Source organism: Haematobia irritans, chromosome 2 (genome assembly GCF_050003625.1).
Source record: "Haematobia irritans isolate KBUSLIRL chromosome 2, ASM5000362v1, whole genome shotgun sequence".
Lineage (NCBI taxonomy): Eukaryota > Metazoa > Arthropoda > Insecta > Diptera > Muscidae > Haematobia > Haematobia irritans.
The window spans coordinates 90,738,326-90,761,455 of NC_134398.1; the positions used below are offsets into that span (position 1 = coordinate 90,738,326).

At 34.9% G+C, this 23,130-nt stretch overlaps 1 protein-coding gene across 1 annotated transcript; it reads right to left on the reverse strand.

Annotated features, from left to right (window-relative positions):
* Positions 1 to 4,816: 4,816 nt before the first annotated feature.
* Positions 4,817 to 14,850, reverse strand: LOC142224768 (uncharacterized). Its single transcript, XM_075294555.1, has 4 exons — positions 14,312 to 14,850; positions 5,163 to 5,187; positions 5,052 to 5,104; positions 4,817 to 4,820 (listed from the first exon to the last, which is right to left on the reverse strand). The coding sequence occupies exons 1-4, from the start codon at positions 14,848 to 14,850 to the stop codon at positions 4,817 to 4,819; spliced, it is 621 nt and encodes a 206-aa protein (XP_075150670.1).
* Between the last annotated feature and the right edge of the window lie 8,280 nt (positions 14,851 to 23,130).

A 23,130-nucleotide genomic window follows, 5' to 3' on the forward strand; every position in this document is an offset into this window, starting at 1 on the left:
ATATATATATATATATATATATATATATATATATATATTATATATATATATATATATATATATATATATATATATATATATATATATATATATATATATATATATATATATATATATATATATATATATATATATATATATATATATATATATATATATATATATATATATATATATATATATATATATATATATATTATATATATATATATATATATATATATATATATATATATATATATATATATATATATATATATATATATATATATATATATATATATATATATATATATATATATATATATATATATATATATATATATATATATATATATATATATATATATATATATATATATATATATATATATATATATATATATATATATATATATATATATATATATATATATATATATATATATATATATATATATATATATATATATATATATATATATATATATATATATATATATAATATATATATATATATATATATATATATATATACATATATATATATATATATATATATATATATATATATATATATATATATATATATATATATATATATATATATATATATATATATATATATATATATATATATATATATATATATATATATATATATATATATATATATACATATATATATATATATATATATATATATATATATATATATATATATATATATATATATATATATATATATATATATATATATATATATATATATATATATATATATATATATATATATATATATATACATATATATATATATATATATATTATATATATATATATATATATATATATATATATATATATATATATATATATATATATATATATATATATATATATATATATATATATATTATATATATATATATATATATATATACATATATATATATATATATATATATATATATATATATATATATATATATATATATATATATATATATATATATATATATATATATATATATATATATATATATTTTGAAAACTAACTATTCTCTTTCATTGATAAGATGTTTCCGAACCGCCCTCGTATAACTAAATTTCAATACCACTAATTTGTAGTTCTATTGTGGGGGTACCGTAAATGGATCGATATAAATTATCGTATTTATTTATGTGTGCAAAAAATATCTTAATTTCACATTTGATGGCAATTGAACTCTACATTTCAAATTTAAGGCAATGTCGGCCTGTATAAATAATAAATAAAATTATGATATAATAATATAATTATGATATATTACAATATGAGCAGATACCAACAGTCTTCAGTATATGTATTTATAAACGAGTAAAGAAAGTTCAAAGTCGGACGGGGCTCATTGTAAAGGGTGATTTGTTCAGAGCTTGATAACTTTTTTTTAAAAAAAAAACGCATAAAATTTGCAAAATCTCATCGGTTCTTTATTTGAAACGTTAGATTGGTCCATGACATTTACTTTTTGAAGATAATTTCATTTAAATGTTGACCGCGGCTGCGTCTTAGGTGGTCCATTCGGAAAGTCCAATTTTGGGCAACTTTTTCGAGCATTTCGGCCGGAATAGCCCGAATTTCTTCGGAAATGTTGTCTTCCAAAGCTGGAATAGTTGCTGGCTTATTTCTGTAGACTTTAGACTTGACGTAGCCCCACAAAAAATAGTCTAAAGGCGTCAAATCGCATGATCTTGGTGGCCAACTTACCGGTCCATTTCTTGAGATGAATTGTTCTCCGAAGTTTTCCCTCAAAATGGCCATAGAATCGCGAGCTGTGTGGCATGTAGCGCCATCTTGTTGAAACCACATGTCAACCAAGTTCAGTTCTTCCATTTTTGGCAACAAAAAGTTTGTTAGCATCGAACGATAGCGATCGCCATTCACCGTAACGTTGCGTCCAACAGCATCTTTGAAAAAATACGGTCCAATGATTCCACCAGCGTACAAACCACACCAAACAGTGCATTTTTCGCGATGCATGGGCAGTTCTTGAACGGCTTCTGGTTGCTCTTCACTCCAAATGCGGCAATTTTGCTTATTTACGTAGCCATTCAACCAGAAATGAGCCTCATCGCTGAACAAAATTTGTCGATAAAAAAGCGGATTTTCTGCCAACTTTTCTAGGGCCCATTCACTGAAAATTCGACGTTGTGGCAGATCGTTCGGCTATTCATGATGAAATGTCAAAGCATACTGAGCATCTTTCTCTTTGACACCATGTCTGAAATCCCACGTGATCTGTCAAATACTAATGCATGAAAATCCTAACCTCAAAAGAATCACCCTTTATTATACTTCAATACAATGTGGACCAAAATTATTGATACCATCTCAAATCCTTTAAATTTGTTGCGAGCTACACAGAAAAAAATTCACGAAATTAAATTAAAATTTTAATTGAGTTTTAAAAAATTTTCAATTAAAAATTTAATTGAATCAACAAATTTCAATTAAAAAATCAATTGAACTCTATATTTCAAATTTAATGCAATGTCGGCCCTATATTTAATAAATAAAATAATGATATAATCATCCATCACAATATGAGGAGATACCAACAGTTTTCTGTATATGTATTTATAAACGAGTAAAGAAAGTTCAAAGTCGAACAGTGCTCATTTAGGGTTGTCAGACGGACTGGAATGGGCTGCAATTTCCAGATTTTCTGTGTCATGTCCAGTTACAAGATATTCAATAATATTTCCAGCTAAATAATATATCAATAGAAAAGAATATACGTTTACTTATTTATCTTTTTCATTCTCAATAAGGTGATTTTTGAGAGTTAAATACTTTAAACCAGCACTCAATTACACCCAGAGAGAGAAAGCCTAGTAACTCAAAAATTTGAAATTTTCACTTTTCGTTAAAAAACGATACACACTGTAAAATGAAAATATTGAATTAAAAATCTGTTCTCATTTTTTTATTTTAATTAAATTTACTTTATTCTATTTATGTTTATGAAAAGACTGAATTATAATTGTTTTGTGGTGTTTTATTATTTATTTAAATATTTTAATAAATACCCGTGTAAAAATTGGTGGATCTGGCCAGATATTATTAGATCTGCCGCCATATCTGATTAGATACGGTAGTATATCTAGGCAGATCTGGTCAGATGCGAAAAATTTTAATATCTGATCAGATCTAATTCTATAGGAGTTAGATCTGACCAGATCTCAAATTTGTCCCACATCTAATTATATCTAATCTGATATAATTAGATGTTAATATATCTAATTTTATATAATTTTATCCACAAATTGTAACACTTCCCCGTTACACATAATATTACCCTATTTAATAAAACGAATTATATAATTTACTATATTAAGAACTATTTTAATAATGGTAAAACTGTATTCTTAAAATTACTATTGAGATCGTACATTTCATGTATGTTAAGGAACTTAAGTTTTAGAATTCATTAAAAAACAAAAATCGAAAAAGTTAAACAATATTGGTCTATATACTACTTTTATCGTTTGATCTTGTTTCGTCTTTTTTCGATTGTGGCTCCCTATTCCGCTCTTTCGCAATCCGGAATGAAAAATCTAAAGACAGAAAAAGATTTATTAGTTAATTTGAAATTTATAGTTTTGGTATATGGGTATACTTACCAACAATAGCTTCTCTGGCCCTGTAATTTAGGTCAAAAAACGGGTTCTAACTGTCGCTCCAAACCCTGTGCCCTTGGGGGTTTTCCAGTGAGGGTGGCTTTCTTAAGTATATTTCTTTTGAATACGCCTTCCAGCATTACGCCTTGCAAAACGTCTCTGTAGCCCATAGCAGTCATCGTACTTTCTATTCGAAGAATTGGACCTACCCCATTCCATGAGAAACATCCCCAAACCATAATATTTCCACCTCCATGTTTCACAGTTTTTTTTAGTGAATCGTATGTGAAATTCTTTTCCCTTAGGACGTCGGACATTTCTCCGGTAGTCGTTTCCAAACATATTTATTTTCGTTTCATCGCTCCAGAGTATATTTCTCCACTTTTTTCCCCTTCTTCACCACTCCAGTTTATATGTTCATTCGCAAAATTTAGTCTCATAGCCGTATTCTTCTTACGCATTAGTGGAACTTTTCTTGCTATTCTTCGAGGTAAATTAGCTTTTTGAAGACGTCTACGAACTGATGGTGCACTGATTACATTTGCTATTTCGGCAGCAATAACTTTAGAAGATTTAAAGGGATCTTTTTTGGAAATTAATATTATGTTTCGATCAGTAGCATGATATGTTTTTTAGGGTCTACCGCGCCGTTCTGCAGTTTTTGTCCACTTTAATGCATTTTGGACAAAGTTAACAGAACGTCCTATACTTTTTGATATCTGTCTTAAAGATTTACCTTCATTCCGCATGTTCTTTACTATAGTTCGCTCATCTGCAGAACAATACTTGTTTCTACCCATATTCTGAAAAAATTTACACTTTATTCTAATGTCTTTTATTGATTTTTTTATTATTATTACCACTTTACGCAAATCGACACAAAAAGTAAGTAATTAACACTTAAATTTTTTAGACACGTGCTTTTTACTGCTTGTACCTATTATTATGATCAACTACATAAATCAATTTAATAAAAACCGTTAGCTGCGAAAGACGAAATAAAAGAAGGGTTGCCATATTTTTGCGATAAAGGAAGCATTAACATTATCATCTTCACAAATTGGCAAACATTTTTTAACGTGTAATAGATTTTGAAATTTATAAAGGATTTATAATTTTTTTAATTGGTGTACCTATTATTATGATCATGGGTGTATGTTGTTCCCAATACATATCATCTGTAAAGAAACAAAAATAAAATTACTTAATTATTGATGGTTATGTTGAAATCATTTTATTCATTTTTCCACAAAACATTTATATTTCTATCAAATCTTATCAACCTATGGGTGGTAAGCATCCAGAGCATTGCAAAATATTTAATTTTTCTAAATTCCTTGTTTCAAAAAAAGTAAAAGAAAGTCCACAAAACACTTTTGACAACTATTAGATTTGCTCTTGTTACTTACCTTTTCATCAAAATTGCTGCCAAGAAGCTGCTCCTCATCATCACTGCATTTTTCTGAAAGAAAAACAATTTTTTTATATTTATACACAAATAATAACAAAACACAACTTACCTCGTCACTGGACGTAGTTATACGTCTTTTTATGTTTTTTTTTTAATTGCATTTGCGCGTTTTGCTTATTTCTTTTATTCTTATACATTTTTATAACCACTTAATCGGCCACAATGAAACGCCAACGTTTATGTATACTGTTACAGCCGCTGAAACTGTGGCGCATTTAATGTGTGTGTGTTTAGAGGGGATATTATAGATATCAGAGTTACAAATAATTGTGGTATGATAAAGTTAATATACCCCCATCCTATGGTGGAGGGTATAAAAAAAAAATGCAATTTCCAACACTAGTGTTTGATTTATTGTCATACATGTACGATTAGATGTGGTCCAATATATGCTAGATGCAATTGGATATGATGCCATATATAAATATATACATTTATATCTTATTACATAAAGTTTATATAATTAGATATAACAATATATATGCTGAAATCTGACATTATATCTAATCATATATAACACAATATGTGTCATATCTATGTAGATCTAATTATATCTCCAATCATATATATGATCAGATATAATTAGATAGACTTTGATATAATTATATAACAGGTTGGCTGATAAGTCCCCGGTCTGACACATAGATGGCGTCGCTAGTATTAAATGCATATTATTTTTATATAGTACCAACCTTCAAATGATTCGTGTCAAAATTTGACGTCTGTAAGTCAGTTAGTTTGTGAGATAGAGCGTCTTTTGTGAAGCAACTTTTGTTATTGTGAAAAAAAGGGAAAAAAAGGAATTTCGTGTTTTGATAAAATACTGTTTTCTGAAGGGAAAAAATACGGTGGAAGCAAAAACTTGGCTTGATAATGAGTTTCCGGACTCTGCCCCAGGGAAATCAACAATAATTGATTGGCATGCAAAATTCAAGCGTGGTGAAATGAGCACGGAGGACGGTGAACGCAGTGGATGCCCGAAAGAGGTGGTTACCGACGAAAACATTAAAAAATCCACAAAATGATTTTGAATGACCGTAAAATGAAGTTGATCGAGATAGCAGAGGCCTTAAAGATATCAAAGGAACGTGTTGGTCATATCACTCATCAATATTTGGACATGCGGAAGCCCTGTGCAAAATGGGTGCCGCGCGAGCTCACATTTGACCAAAAACAACAACGTGTTGATGATTCTGAGCGGTGTTTGCAGCTGCTAACTCGTAATACACCCGAGTTTTTCGGTCGATATGTGACAAAGGATGAAACATGGCTCCATCACTACACTCCTGAGTCCAATCGACAGTCGGATTGGACAGCGACCGGTGAACCGTCTCCGAAGCGTGGAAAGACTCAAAAGTCCGCTAGCAAAGTAATGGCCTCTGTTTTTTTGGGATGCGCTTGGAATAATTTCTATCGATTGTCTTGAGAAGGGAAAAACCATCAACAGTGACTATTATATGGCGTTATTGGTGCGTTTGAAGGTCGAAATCGCGGCACAACGGCCCCATATGAAGAAGAAAAAAGTGTTGTTCCACCAAGACAACGCACGGTGCCACAAGTCATTGAGAACGATGGCAAAAATTCATGAATTGGGCTTCGAATTGCTTCCCCACCCACCGTATTCTCCAGATCAGGCCCCCAGCGACTTTTTCTTGTTCTCAGACCTCAAAAGGATGCTCGCAGGGAAAAAATTTTGGCTGTAATGAAGAGGTGATCGCCGAAACTGAGGCCTATTTTGAGGCAAAACCCAAGGAGTACTACCAAAATGGTATCAAAAAATTCGAAGGTCGTTATAATCGTTGTATCGCTCTTGAAGGGAACTATGTTGAATAATAAAAACGAATTTTGACAAAAAAATGTGTTTTTCTTTGTTAGACCGGGGACTTATCAGCCAACCTGTTATGATCAGATCCACCGATTTTTACTCGGGTAGTTTTATTCCTCATATTTTGTGATTTACGAAATCCAGATTTTTTTTAATCCAGCCGACTTTTTCCAAAATTCCAGATAATAGGCCATTTGAATCTGGCAACCCTAGACTTCGGTCTACATGGGACATGATAGGGAGATGCCCATTAGCGTAGCTAGACAATTTTCCTAGGGGGGGCTATAGCCCCCCCCAGCTAAAAATTTATAGACTGAACTTATAGGTTCAATTATTGTTTTATTTCATAAAAAAGAATAAAAAAATAGACATCAAAATAATATATAATAAAGCAACTAAAAGTAGTTCCACACTTTTCCCAGCAAAAAAAAATTGGGATTTGTTTTAAAGGCACAACTTTAAAAGCACTTCCAAAAATGTCCTCACAAAGAAGTTAATTATATTAACTACACAGGAAGTTTTTTACTTCAGCTTTTTCATATTTTAATGCGTAATTTTTGTTTTCTTTTTTCAAATAGTTTAAAAAAAGAGTAAGAATAAATAAAATGGTAAAAATTATTCAAATTTTGCCACAAAAATTAAATCCATTATAGAAAAATCGATAATTTTTGAAAATATTCAAACAAGCGTTAGAATGCATTAAAAATCATAAAAAATATAAAAATTACTATAAATTAATGTTTCTTGAAGCTCGAGGTCTTTATAAATATTTATATAATTCTAACAAAAGGTCGACCAAAAATCAAATAAAAAACGAATAAATAAAAATTATTAAACTCTGAATTCGGATCACACCTTAAGAAGTGATGCAAATTTATTGCAACGGCTGTTGAAACGGTGGACATTCGTTCTATGACGAGTTCCTATTACATTCATCGCTTCTCCGCCAATTTCGCACCACTTCCGGACCCAAAAAGAACATTTTCACTTCTTTTTTGGCGACGCTTTTTTGCAGCATTATTAAGATATTAATTTATTTAAGAATAGTTTTAATACCAATTACTATTTTTTAATTAAGATGACTAAACCAGACTAAACAATATAATAAAGGAGCTTTACAGCCTGTTTCTGTATGTCGAATGAGCTCTGTCGATCGACTAAAATGAAAACAAACAGCTGAATTTATAACCAAACAAGTATATACGGCCGCAAGTTCGGCCAGGCCGAATCTTATGTACCCACCACCATGGATTGCGTAGAAACTTCTACGAAAGACTGTCATCCACAATCGAATTACTTGGGTTGTGGTATCTTAAAACTTCTTATTCCTGCATGGTTGTTGGATACCATATACTAACATCACGTACCAAATTTCAACCGAATGGGAAGTATTTTGCTCTTCCAAGGGGCTCTGGAGGTCAAATCTGGGGATCGGTTTATATGGGGCCTATATATAATTATGGACCGATATCGACCAATTTTTGCATGGGAGTTTGAGGCCATATATTAACACCACGTACCAAATTTCAACTGAATCAGATGAATTTTGGTCTTCCAAGAGGTTCCGGAGGTCAGATCTGGTGATCGGTTTATATGGGGGCTATATATAATTATGAGCCGATGTGGACCAATTTTTGCATGGTTGTTAGACACCATATACTAACATCACGTACCAAATTTCAGCCATATCGGATGAAATTTGCTTCTCTTAGAGGCCTCGCAAGCCAAATCGGGGGATCGGTTTATATGGGGGCTATATATAATTATGGACCGATGTGGACCAATTTCTGCATGGTTGTTAGAGACCATATACTGACACCATGTACCAAATTTCAGCCGGATCGGATGAAATTTGCTTCTCTTAGAGGCCTCGCAAGCCAAATTTTGGGGTCCGTTTATATGGGGGCTATACGTAAAAGTGGACCGATATGGCTCATTTGCAATACCATCCGACCTACATCAATAACAGCTACTTGTGCCAAGTTTCAAGTCGATAGCTTGTTTCGTTCGGAAGTTAGCGTGATTTCAACAGACGGACGGACGGACATGCTCAGATCGACTCAGAATTTCACCACGACCCAGAATATATATACTTTATGGGGTCTTAGAGCAATATTTCGATGTGTTACAAACGGAATGACAAAGTTAATATACCCCCCATCCTATGGTGGTGGGTATAAAAACAGCTGTTTCTATGCATTTCAGTCGATTGATTGAACCCGTTCGACATACAGAAACAGGCTGTTAGTTATTCAACTAAACCATAAGTTCAATCACAGCTCTATTTCATAAATATCAGACTTCAAACATTGCCATCGGCAACTGCTACCACAACCCAAGTAATTCGATTGTGCATGAAAGTCTTTAGGGGAACTTTGTGCGGTTGTATATACTTGTTTAATTTTTATAAAAATGTAAAATCGTAAATAGGTTTTCAAATTCTGGGGGGGCTAAATTTTTTCTGGGGGGTCTAAGCCCCCTCTCCAGAGGCCTTCCTACGCTTATGGAGATGCCTCCATGTGCCGTTAAGACCTTAGTTGAAGAGTCACTGGAAACAAAGACAAAACTCATTATGGGATGCGATGCAAATACACATCATAGTATTTGGGGAAGTAGTGATACTAATGCAAGGGGAGAGTCGCTAATAGAGTTAATTTTGTAATAAGGTAGATGCACAAACCTTCGTCAACAAAAACAGGCAAGATGTTTTGGACGTCACATTGGCCTCTTCGGAACTGAATGATAAGATATCTGAGTGGCAAGTTTTGAGGGAACATAGCTTCTCAGGTCATCGCTATATCAGTTTCAGATTGACGGTTCGTACTTCAAAGACCATATTTCCGCCAAATGTTAGGAAAGCTGATTGGAATAGGTATAGGGAATCGTTCAATATGATAATACCGGAAATACCAGAGACAAATATAAGCACTATGCAAGATATCGAACACGCAGTGGAGAGGACTACTAAGGCCTTCAACATCTCACTGAAAGCTGCATGCCCTAGAGGGCAGCCAAGGGGGAAAATCGACCACCATGGTGGAATTAAGTAATATGAGGAAATCCTGCAGGAAGCTCTTTAACAAAGCAAAGTCCACCAGAGCTCCTGAGGATTGGGACGCTTACAACAAGAATATGAGAGGATGCAAGTGAGAACTGAGAAAGGCTCAGCATAACTCTTGGAATTACTGCAGCAGTATTGAGAATACGTCCGAGGTTCCAGACTACGGAAGGTACTAGCATCCACTAACTCCGCCCCAGGTTTCATTAAAACATCGGAGGGCAATTGGACAACGTCCAGTGGGGAGACGCTGGAGGTACTATTGGACACACACTTCCCTGGAAATCAGATGGTTGAACCATGTACTGGCGGTGCCACAGTGGCTCAGTGGTCATTTCCTATCGAGGAAATTGTATCGGAATCTACAATAACATGGGCGTTAAATAGCTTTCGGTCATTCAAATCCCTCGGACCTGATGGAATTACTCCGGCGGATTTACAAGCAGTGACTGACAGAATTATCCCTTGGTTGACGGTGATATATAAAGGATGTATAAACTTAGCATATATTCCAGAAAAGTGGAGGGAAACAAAAGTGGTTTTCATACCTAAAGAAAAGCCTCTCACTCTAGGGCGAAGGATTTCCGACCAATCAGTTTATCCTCATTCCTACTTAAGACTCTGGAGAGGATGATAGACATTTATATTAGAACTAGGGTCGATTCAAGTTTGCTCTCGAAACGACAGCATGCATACTCGAAGGGCAGGTCTACTGAGACCGCTTTGCATGAACTAGTCAGCTATATTGAAAGCTCACTATTTGTCAATGAATACAGAATCGTGGCGTTTCTAGACTTTGAGGGGCATTCAATAACGTCGATCCGAGCTCGATATCAAATGGACTGGCAACTCTGAATGTTGATCCAAATATACTTATGCTGCTAGGGAGCCACTGTGGTGCAATGGTTAGCATGCCCGCCTTGCATACACAAGGTCGTGGGTTCGATTCCTGCTACGACCGAACACCAAAAAGTTTTTCAGCGGTGGATTATCCCACCTCAGTAATGCTGGTGACATTTCTGAGGGTTTCAAAGCTTCTCTAAGTGGTTTCACTGGAATGTGGAACGCCGTTCGGACTCGGCTATAAAAAGGAGGTCCCTTGTCATTGAGCTTAACATGAAATCGGGCAGCACTCAGTGATAAGAGAGAAGTTCACCACTGTGGTATCACAATGTACTGAATAGTCTAAGTGAGCCTGATACATCGGGCTGCCACATAACCTAACCTAACCTAGGCTGCTAGACGAACTGCTAATGAGGAGACGTATTTCAGCCACACTTGGACAAGCAAACATACAAAGGTATGTGAACAGAGGCACTCCCCAAGGAGGAGTTCTATCACCTCTTCATTGGAATGTTGCTATAAACAACCTTTTGGTTTTCCTAGATATAAGGGATAGGATAAAAGTGGTGGCATACGCAGACGATGTGGCTCTAGAAGTAAGGGAAAATTCCCATCCACAATCAGAGAGCCATCCCGATGACTGAAAAATGGGCGAAAGATAATGGTCTTGGGGTAAATACTGCAAAGACAGAACTAGTCATGTACTGCAAAGATCGCAGAACTCCCACGGTTAAACCCATATCCATAGGGTGTGTTGAAATTCCCTTTGGTGAGTGTGCAAAATACCTTGGCGTTATTTTGGACAGGCTTAATATTGAAGAAAGGGCGAGAAAAGCCACGGTAGCTTTGTACTCGTGCAAAAAGGAAAAAAAGGAAAAAGGCAGTGGTTAGACATATAATGCTATATGGTGTTGTAGTCTGGTGGCCGGCACTTCAGCAACCGACAGGTTTAGATAAAGTTTAGCGTATGGCGTGCTTGTGTATCTCAGGCGCATTCAGTAAGACAGGAACAGATTCCCTTATTGTCATGCTGCACCTATTGCCTTTAGACATTTTGGCCAAACAGTCAGCTGCAACAACGGCTGTGCGGTTGCGCGAGCTATCGCTGTGGTCGGAAAAAATGTATGGTCACAGTTCGGTCCTCAAAATAATTCCAGATGTGCCTAACGTAGTGGATTACACTCTGGAGAAACCACTTTTCGACAAAAAGTTTGAAACTCTTAATTCCCAACAGTGAGGCGTGGTGTACACAGACCCCGGGGAATAAAATATATATAGATTTCTACACTAATGGCTCCAAATTGGATGGACAAGTGGGTTTCGGAGTATATTCTAAAGATCTGGAACTTCGAATAGCGAAAAGATTACCTAATCACTGTAGTGTTTTTCAGGCTGAAATATTAGCAAGAGAGGTGGCGAATTGATTAATGGAGTCATTGAAAAGAAAACGCCAGATACAAATCTATACACGCCTAAACAGTACATGTTTCGGTTCGGGCGAATGAACCTTTCCACAGCCTTTAGTAGCCGAAACATGTACAGTTTAGGCGTGTACAGATTTGTATCTGGCGTTTTCTTTTCATTGACTCCATTAATCAAGTTGTTTATCTAATTTGGTCCATAAAAGCTCGAATAATAATTGTAAAATGAAATATCATGCAATTGGACGTTAATTGCCTGTTTCGGTATCAGGCTAACATGAAAAATAATAAGCAACGAAGAGCCCGTCGTAAAACTAGGAAAAACACTAATGTACGCGTTAGAATTGTTGTCTCCTTTGTTAGCAGAGTTAAATTAAAAAGACAATTTGTTTCAGTAGAACAATACGGAGTAAAAAAAAAATTATTTCATGTATACCAACAGAAAATCAAAGCATGCTACGTTTAAAAATATTTAAAAACAACAGGTTGAATATTGAAGAGTGAATAATTGGTTATAAACTGATTCTCAACACTTCCACTTTTATTACTCATATTATTTACTCCTTTAAAAATTATTTAATATTTAACATGTTCTTTAAATGAATAAATTGGTGCTTCAAAATTGGCTTCGTTAAAATATCAGCTAGTTGCTCAGACGATGGGACATAATTAAGCTTGAATTCTTTTTCCTCATGCTTTTCGCGAACAAAGTGATATTTTACGTCAATATGTTTAGTTCTTTTGTGAAATTGGGGATTTTGTTAAGAGCTTGATAACTTTTTTTTTTTAAAAAACGCATAAAATTTGCAAAATCTCATCGGTTCTTTATTTGAAACGTTAGATTGGTCCATGACATTTACTTTTTGAAGATAATTTCATTTAAATGTTGACCGCGGCTGCGTCTTAGGTGGTCCATTCGGAAAGTCCAATTTTGGGCAACTTTTTCGAGCATTTCGGCCGGAATAGCCCGAATTTCTTCGGAAATGTTGTCTTCCAAAGCTGGAATAGTTGCTGGCTTATTTCTGTAGACTTTAGACTTGACGTAGCCCCACAAAAAATAGTCTAAAGGCGTCAAATCGCATGATCTTGGTGGCCAATTTACCGGTCCATTTCTTGAGATGAATTGTTCTCCGAAGTTTTCCCTCAAAATGGCCATAGAATCGCGAGCTGTGTGGCATGTAGCGCCATCTTGTTGAAACCACATGTCAACCAAGTTCAGTTCTTCCATTTTTGGCAACAAAAAGTTTGTTAGCATCGAACGATAGCGATCGCCATTCACCGTAACGTTGCGTCCAACAGCATCTTTGAAAAAATACGGTCCAATGATTCCACCAGCGTACAAACCACACCAAACAGTGCATTTTTCGGGATGCATGGGCAGTTCTTGAAAGGCTTCTGGTTGCTCTTCACTCCAAATGCGGCAATTTTGCTTATTTACGTAGCCATTCAACCAGAAATGAGCCTCATCGCTGAACAAAATTTGTCGATAAAAAAGCGGATTTTCTGCCAACTTTTCTAGGGCCCATTCACTGAAAATTCGACGTTGTGGCAGATCGTTCGGCTTCAGTTCTTGCACGAGCTGTATTTTATACGGTTTTACACCAAGATCTTTGCGTAAAATCTTCCATGTGGTCGAATAACACAAACCCAATTGCTGCGAACGGCGACGAATCGACATTTCACGGTCTTCAGCAACACTCTCAGAAACAGACGCAATATTCTCTTCTGTACGCACTGTACGCATTCGTGTGGTTGGTTTAATGTCCAATAAAGTAAACTGAGTGCGAAACTTGGTCACAATCGCATTAATTGTTTGCTCACTTGGTCGATTATGTAGACCATAAATCGGACGTAAAGCGCGAAACACATTTCGAACCGAACACTGATTTTGGTAATAAAATTCAATGATTTGCAAGCGTTGCTCGTTAGTAAGTCTATTCATGATGAAATGTCAAAGCATACTGAGCATCTTTCTCTTTGACACCATGTCTGAAATCCCACGTGATCTGTCAAATACTAATGCATGAAAATCCTAACCTCAAAAGAATCACCCTTTAGCACTCTGGTTATCCATATTTAAAGTTGAAACTTCTTGACATTCTGGATATAGCTCATGGAATAATCGTTTAACCCACATGAGTTCCTTCACACCTTCACTTGCGGTAACATATTCAGCTTCAGTTGTTGAAAGAGTTATTGTAGACTGTCTTTTAGAAGACCACGATATTGGACCACCGGATAGCATAATTACATATCCACTTGTAGAATGTCTGCTTTCAATATCACCAGCATAGTCTGAATCTGTATAACAGTCTAATTGAATTTTGGTTTTGATGTATTCAATTCCTTGTTCTTCTGTTCCTCGTAAATATTTAAATATTCTTTTGACAGCGTTTATATTTTCGTTATTAAAGCAGTCGAGAAATCGACTGGAATGAGACACTGCAAAAGCTATATCTGGCCTTGAAACGATTGCCAAATACATTAGTGACCCAACTGCCTCCCTGTAAGGAAAACTCATTTCTTTTGATGGTCTTGATAATTCATTGACTTTTTCAGCAGGCGTGGAAACCATTCTAGAATCTTGCATGTTGAATTTCTTGAGAATTTTCCTAATATATGCTGAGAAGTTCACCACTGTGGTATCACAATGGACTGAATAGTCTAAGTGAGCTTGATACATCGGGCTGCCACATAACCTAACCTAACCTAATATATGCTGTTTGGCGAATAGTTATACGTTCAGGTTCTTGTATGACTTCTATTCCCAAGTAATAAAGAGAAGAAAAAACTTTAACGTCAAATTCGGTTTTCAAGTAGCCAATAATTGAATCAGACGCCGTTTTCGACTCTGCAGCTATTATACCATCATCAATGTAAATTGCCAACACAACTCTTTTTCCATTGACTTCTCCAATGAAAACGCACGGATCTGCAGTACTAACCTTCATATTAAACTTGCTCAACATATCAGTAAACTTTTTGTTCCAGCACCTAGATGCTTATTTAAGTCCGTAGAGGCTCTTGTTTAACTTGCAAACATTGCTTGTGCCATCACTGTATCCAGTTGGTTGCTGCATAAAAATGTCTTCATCTAGATGTCCATGTAAGAATGCTGTTTTTATGTCGAATTGAGCCAGACAGTATCCAGACGATACACTCAAAGTCAACAACATTCGTATTGATGTGAATTTGGCCACCGGACTATAAGTTTCTTCATAGTCAATCCCATATGTTTGTGTGAACCCTCTGGCAACTAATCTTGCCTTATAACGTTCAATTTGGCCTCCCTGGTTCCTTTTAATTTTGAAAACCCATCTGTTAGATATCGCAATTTTACCTTGAGGAAGTGGAACAAGGCTCCATGTTTGATTTTCTAACAGTGAAGATATCTCGTCATCCATCGCATTCATCCACTGTTCCTTATGTTCACATTTGATAGCATCTTCATAACTTTTTGGGTCATCCGAATCAGCTATATAAGCAAAACAATTAACATGCTCAATCTGAGATCTTGAACGCAGCATGTATCTATTTCCATGAGTTTGCATATTAGTAGTATTGTTATTAGTATTTGGCGCTGGAATAGATTCCTCCGAACTGGTGCCGTTCTGGATAATATCAACATTATTTATGTTTTCAGCATCTTCAAATTCATCATTAGAATCGGAACCCTGATGTGAAAGTTGTCCGCTTGACTTATTTTGGACACCTATGTTTTCCCGAATAACAATATCATGCATGTATTCATTTATTTGAACATTCCGGCTGATTTCAATTTTTCTTTCTTGAGGTTTCCAGACACGATAGCCTTTTGTGTTTGCTTGATACCCAACAAAAATTTCTTTCTTTGATTTAGAATCCCATTTTCTACGTTTTTCATCTGGAATGTGCACATAAGCATCAGAACCAAAAACTCGTAGATCAGATATGTCTGGTATATTTCCAAACCAAAGTTCAAATTGACTCTTTCCTTTTTGAGGACTTTTTCCAGTTCTATTCAAAGTATACACGACATTGTTCACGGCCTCTCCCCAGTAGTTTAGACTCAGTCTCTTGCCATGTATCAAGTTCTTCCAGATTCAACAATGGTTCTCATGTCCCGTTCAGCTCGTCCGTTATGTTCGGGCGTGTATGGGGTTGACTTTTGATGGATTATCTTATGTTTTCTTAAAATTGCACAATACTCTAATACTCTTATTGCAATACTCTAAACCATTATCAGATCTTAAAGTCTTAACCTTATTACCAGTTTCAGCTTCCACTTGATCAATATACTGGTTAATGACATCTGGTACATCTGATTTTGCTTTTGCACAGAAAACATGTCGATAATTGGAATAATCGTCTCGGAATAAAACCATAAAGCGTGAACCTCCAAATGATGCGTCTTGCATTGGACCACACAAATCAGTATGCACAAGCCTTCCAATATCTTCCGCTCTCTTTGAACTTTCTGTAAATTGAAATTTGTGTTGCTTTCCCATCATGCAGGCCTCACAGAAAAAATCGTATTTTGAGTACTTAATGTTTTGACGCTCCAATACCTCTCTTACATGCACTTTATCTTGATGGCCCATTCTTTCATGCCATACTTGTAAAGATACGTTTTTTACGGCCACATTTACTTCTCCCGTTGGGTTTTCGGTAACCTTCAGAAGTAATTTGAAAAGCTTGGAACCCTCTCGAACACCTTTGAGGAAAGTCTCACCATTTCTCTTAAACCACATGCGTCTGCTTCGGCCTCCATGACAAAACCTTTGTCCAAACACGCATTGGTTGAAAATAAATTAAGTTTAGAACAGAACATTTGATAAGTATTTAGATCTCCAAATCTTTCCATCAAATGCTTGTACAGGGATATCGCCTTTACCAATAGCTGGAATAATGGCACCATCACCAACCATTATATTCCTCGGTTTCTCAAATTGAACATAATTACAGAACCAATCTTTCCTATTGCTCATGTGGTCACTTGCTCCTGATTCTACGTACCATCTATCATCGCAAGATTTAGAACAATTCACAAATAATTGTTCTCCTATGAAGGCATCCCCGTCCTTTTTTATATAGTGACCACCATTCTTTGGACAATCCCGCTTCCAATGTCCATGCTCACCACATTTGTAGCATTTGCCTTTATAAGATTGTTTACACTGTGGTTTTCTATGCTTACCCGCCATTTGTTGATCTCTTCGTTTTGCTATAAATGCCTCGGATTTTGATGGTTGAATTCCAAGTCTTGCTTCTTCCATGCATAGTCTTGACGTCAGATTTTTAAGCGTTCGTTCCTGCATAGCTGTTGCTTCCCAAGATGCAAAAAAATGTTGATACTCCGATGGCAATGTCATCAGAATTTTAGTGATTAACATATTTTCTGAAATTTTCTCACCAAGATCTTCAAGCTGTCTTGCTAACTTTTGCAACTTCGAAATATGCACGGAGATACAATCTTCAGGAGCTTTTGTGTATTGAAAGAAATGCTGCTGAAGAAGATGAATCGAAGTCTCTGATTTCTGTTCATACACACTCTCTAACATAGTCCACATCCCTGCAGATGTTTCGCAATTCATAATATGAAGCATTGGCTCCTCTCCCATTGAAACGACTAACGCCTTTTGAGCCTTTGCATCCGCCATAAGCCAATCATCCAAATCTTTACCGGCTTGCTCTGGCTTTTGCCCCACATACTATATTCCAAAGATTGCTCGCACGGAGTACCACCTTTACCTGGAATTTCCTTAGTGTCCATCCCTCAGCATCCTCGAGCTTTGTAATCTTGAAATCGTCCATGTTGTCTTCAAATCAAAAAAAAAAAAATCCCTTATAACGAAATTCTGTTATGGCACTGGGCCCATAACCTGTTAGCAGAGTTAAATTAAAAAGACAATTTGTTTCAGTAGAACACTACGGAGTAAAAAAAAAATTTATTTCATGTATACCAACAGAAAATCAAAGCATGCTACGTTTAAAAATATTTAAAAACAACAAGTTGAATATTGAAGAGTGAATAATTGGTAATAAACTGATTCTCAACATCCTTGAAACCAATTTCTGTGACTTGTCACATGTTGTTGACGTCAGAAACAAAAGCATTGCTCGATTGTTCACCACTAAGGTGAATTCAACAAATAGCTTCCAATAATAAATTTCGTGTTGTTGCATTACTGCAGTAAAAAAAAGTGGGAGTAAAGATTCATTTTGTAAGAGGAAAATTCCTAGATGTTTTCTCCATAAGGAGTTAGCATAAAGGGCCCAAAATTGAGTTATCTATCCCAGCCAGATCTATACTAAAGGCTGTGGAAAGGTTCATTCGCCCGAACCGAAACATGTACAGTTTAGGCGTGTATAGATTTGTATCTGGCCTTTTCTTTTCAATGACTCCATTAATCAAGTTCTTTAATCTAATTTGGTCCATAAAAGCTCGAATAATAATTGTAAAATTAAATATCATGCATTTGGACGTTAATTGCATATTTCGGTATCTGGCTAACATTAAAATGTATATCTAACGTTATGGGACGAAACACAACTTTAGTAAAAAACTAATAAGGAAAGTCTTAAGTCGGGCGGGGCCGACTACAATATACCCTCCACAACTTTGTTTTAGATTTATATTTCGATAAAATCTCAAATCCTTCAAATTTGTTGAGTGATTTATATAAAGTTTTATGTTGCCATTAACCAATATTTAAAAATGACTCGATTTGGACCCTATTTTGTTAGACTTCTACAAAATCTTGGGCACAGTGTGGCGTTGGTTATAAATATGAGAAATATTTATATTTTTTGTCAATTTCGCAAAAATGAATTCATCAGTCGATAGATATGTATTAGTGTTATAGGAAATTTTGAGTCAGTTTTACAAGTTTTCGCCTTTGCAGTGAATATCAGTGAGCATCAGTAAGAAATAAAATTTTGAGAAAATTTGCTATAGAAATAAAATTTTGACAAAATTTTCTATAGAAATAAAATTTTGTTGTTTTTGATCTCAGCTTAAAGCCATGCATTGACTAAACTACAAGTGTAGCTTAACCAACAGAGGAAAAGTATGCTTGTCAAATTTATTTGGGCAAAGCCCTATAGACTGCAAGATGGTTGGATGGACGCACGTTTCGGAATTACCACATTCCTCATCAGCATCCTCCACTTGCAGCAAAACTATCAACCAATTATCAGAATAAATTCGGGTAATTCACTCAACCCAAAGTGAACTACACTTGAATCTCCCGAAAAAGGGTTTGATAGTCGGCTACTGCCTAAAACAAATTTGCCAGCATATCTCTTTTCCTTTGCCAAACTCAAATCATCGATTTGAATGTATTTGGCTGGGTTTGTTTTTTAGCGTGCTTCCTCTATCTTCATTCGTTTTGTTTGTTATTGTTGGCTTCTCTTCAATCGTTATTGTTGTTTTTGATCTCAGCTTAAAGCCATGCATTGACTAAACTACAAGTGTAGCTTAACCAACAGAGGAAAAGTATTGACAAAAAATTGACAAAATTTTCTATAGAAATAAAATTTTTCCATTTGTTTTGTTTTGTTATTGTTGGTTTTGTTCTTTAAGCATTGTTGTTGTTTTTTATTTCAGCTTAAAACCATACATTGACTAAACTACAATTGTAGCTTAACCAACAGAGGAAAAGAATGTTTGTCAAATTTATTTGGGCAAAGCCCTATAGACTGCAAGATGGTTGGATGGACGCACGTTTCGGAATTACCACATTCCTCATCAGCATCCTCTACTTGCAGCAAAACTATCAACCAATTATCAGAATAAATTCAGGCAGTTTATTAAACCCAACAAAAACCACACTTGAACCCTCCGAAAAAAGGTTTTACATTGATAGCCGGCTTATGCCGAAATAAATTCGAAACAAACATATCTCTTTTCCTATGCCACTGTCAAATCATCGATTTGAATTCACATGGCTGGGTTTATTTTGAGCGTGCCTCCTCTTCTTTTTCCATTTGTTTTGTTTTGTTATTGTTGGTTTTGTTCTTTAAGCATTGTTGTTGTTTTTTATTTCAGCTTAAAACCATACATTGACTAAACTACAATTGTAGCTTAACCAACAGAGGAAAAGAATGTTTGTCAAATTTATTTGGGCAAAGCCCTATAAACTGCAAGATGGTTGGATGGACGCACGTTTCGGAATTACCACATTCCTCATCAGCATCCTCTACTTGCAGCAAAACTATCAACCAATTATCAGAATAAATTCAGGCAGTTTATTAAACCCAACAAAATCCACACTTGAACCCTCCGAAAAAAGGTTTTACATTGATAGCCGGCTTATGCCTAAATAAATTCGAAACAAACATATCTCTTTTCCTATGCCACTGTCAAATCATCGATTTGAATTCACATGGCTGGGTTCTTTTCCTCTGTTGGTTAAGCTACAATTGTAGTTTAGTCAATGTATGGTTTTAAGCTGAAATAAAAAACAACAACAATGCTTAAAGAACAAAACCAACAATAACAAAACAAAACAAATGGAAAAAGAAGAGGAGGCACGCTCAAAACAAACCCAGCCATGTGAATTCAAATCGATGATTTGACAGTGGCATAGGAAAAGAGATATGTTTGTTTCGAATTTATTTCGGCATAAGCCGGCTATCAATGTAAAACCTTTTTTCGGAGGGTTCAAGTGTGGTTTTTGTTGGGTTTAATAAACTGCCTGAATTTATTCTGATAATTGGTTGATAGTTTTGCTGCAAGTAGAGGATGCTGATGAGGAATGTGGTAATTCCGAAACGTGCGTCCATCCAACCATCTTGCAGTCTATAGGGCTTTGCCCAAATAAATTTGACAAACATTCTTTTCCTCTGTTGGTTAAGCTACAATTGTAGTTTAGTCAATGTATGGTTTAAGGCTGAAATAACAAACAACAACAATGCTTAAAGAACAAAACCAACAATAACAAAACAAAACAAATGGAAAAAGAGGAGGAGGCACGCTCAAAATAAACCCAGCCATGTGAATTCAAATCGATGATTTGACAGTGGCATAGGAAAAGAGATATGTTTGTTTCGAATTTATTTCGGCATAAGCCGGCTATCAATGTAAAACCTTTTTTCGGAGGGTTCAAGTGTGGTTTTTGTTGGGTTTTATAAACTGCCTGAATTTATTCTGATAATTGGTTGATAGTTTTGCTGCAAGTAGAGGATGCTGATGAGGAATGTGGTAATTCCGAAACGTGCGTCCATCCAACCATCTTGCAGTCTATAGGGCTTTGCCCAAATAAATTTGACAAACATTCTTTTCCTCTGTTGGTTAAGCTACAATTGTAGTTTAGTCAATGTATGGTTTTAAGCTGAAATAAAAAACAACAACAATGAAATAAAATTTTGACAAAATTTTCTACAGAAATAAAATTTTGACAAAATTTTCTATAGAAATAAAATTTTGACAAAATTTTCTATAGAAATAAAATTTTGACAAAATTTTCTATAGAAATAAAATTTTGATAAAATTTGCTATATAATATTTTTTTTCTATAAAAAATAAAATTTTTACAAAATTTTCTATATAAATAACATTTTATTTGTTGTTTTGACCTCAGCTTAAAAACCATTGCGTTGACTAAACTACAAGAGTAGCTTAACCAACAGAGGAAAAGAATGTTTGTCAAATTTATTTGGGCAAAGCCCTATAGACTGCAAGATGGTTGGATGGACGCACGTTTCGGAATTACCACATTCCTCATCAGCATCCTCTACTTGCAGCAAAACTATCAACCAATTATCAGAATAAATTCGGGCAGTCCACTAAACCCTGTTGAAGTATATGTTTAAATAATCAATATTTGTAAGCAACCTTTGTATTTTAAATTACTCCAAATAGCTATACATATTTTCCATGTACTGAGTTTTTCCCCACTATACAATTCAATAGGTTATGGGCCCTCCATGACTTGAAAAAAGAAAACGATACCTAACGTAAAAGAAAAATGGAGTTTAGCAAAACCATCCAGCCTTTAACTGAGATTCTGATTGGGCAATCTGGAAAAGAAAAGTCAAGGATATTTTAGACTTTTATGAAGGTGCTCTGGATGTGGTTTCAAGAAAAATCAAAAAGCCAGAACCTTTAAGAGAAGGAGCCTCGGATGCCCATGTAAGAGATTACAACACTAGGTACGCATTTTACAGGAAAACCAACATTCTTGGCAAAACGCTAATTACCAGCACAATATCTCATGAAATATATGTCAAGGTTATTGACAAAGAATCGGGTGCTGATGCTTGCGAAGCATTGAACCAACAATTTGAAGCAACATCCAAGGACCAACTTTTTAAGATGTGCACAGAACTTTTTTCGTTTGTGTAGGTAAAGAATTTGGACGTTTCCATACACATTTCAAAACTTAAAAGTTTGTGGACAGAACAAAGCATTTGACCAATTCAGACAAATATTTTGTTGAATATGAAGAATTTGATCAACCTAACTCCATACATTCTGCAGGAAAAGAATGTTTAAGAGCAATTTGCAAAGGAATGATAGAACTAGTAGCAAAAGTCGTTAAAAAGGAAAGAGTTGTAACCCTGAACGACGTGTGGTATGTTCCAACAATATCGCGAAATCTTTTTTGAATTTTAGCTACACACGACAGAAATCCAAATAGCAAATTTACATCTACCTCAAACGAATGCAAGTTGTATGTTAATGGAGAACTTGTAGTACAGGGCCATCGAGAAGTCATAGGGACATTGTTAAATGTTCACCCATTTTCATATACACAGAATATTTCCTTACTTGAGGAGAAATCATTACTACAGTTATACCATGAACGCTGGGGTCATAAATATTATCGCCATGTTAAAATGAAACTTCAAAGGAAATGGGAATTTCAATGAAGTATTCGTCTGAAAA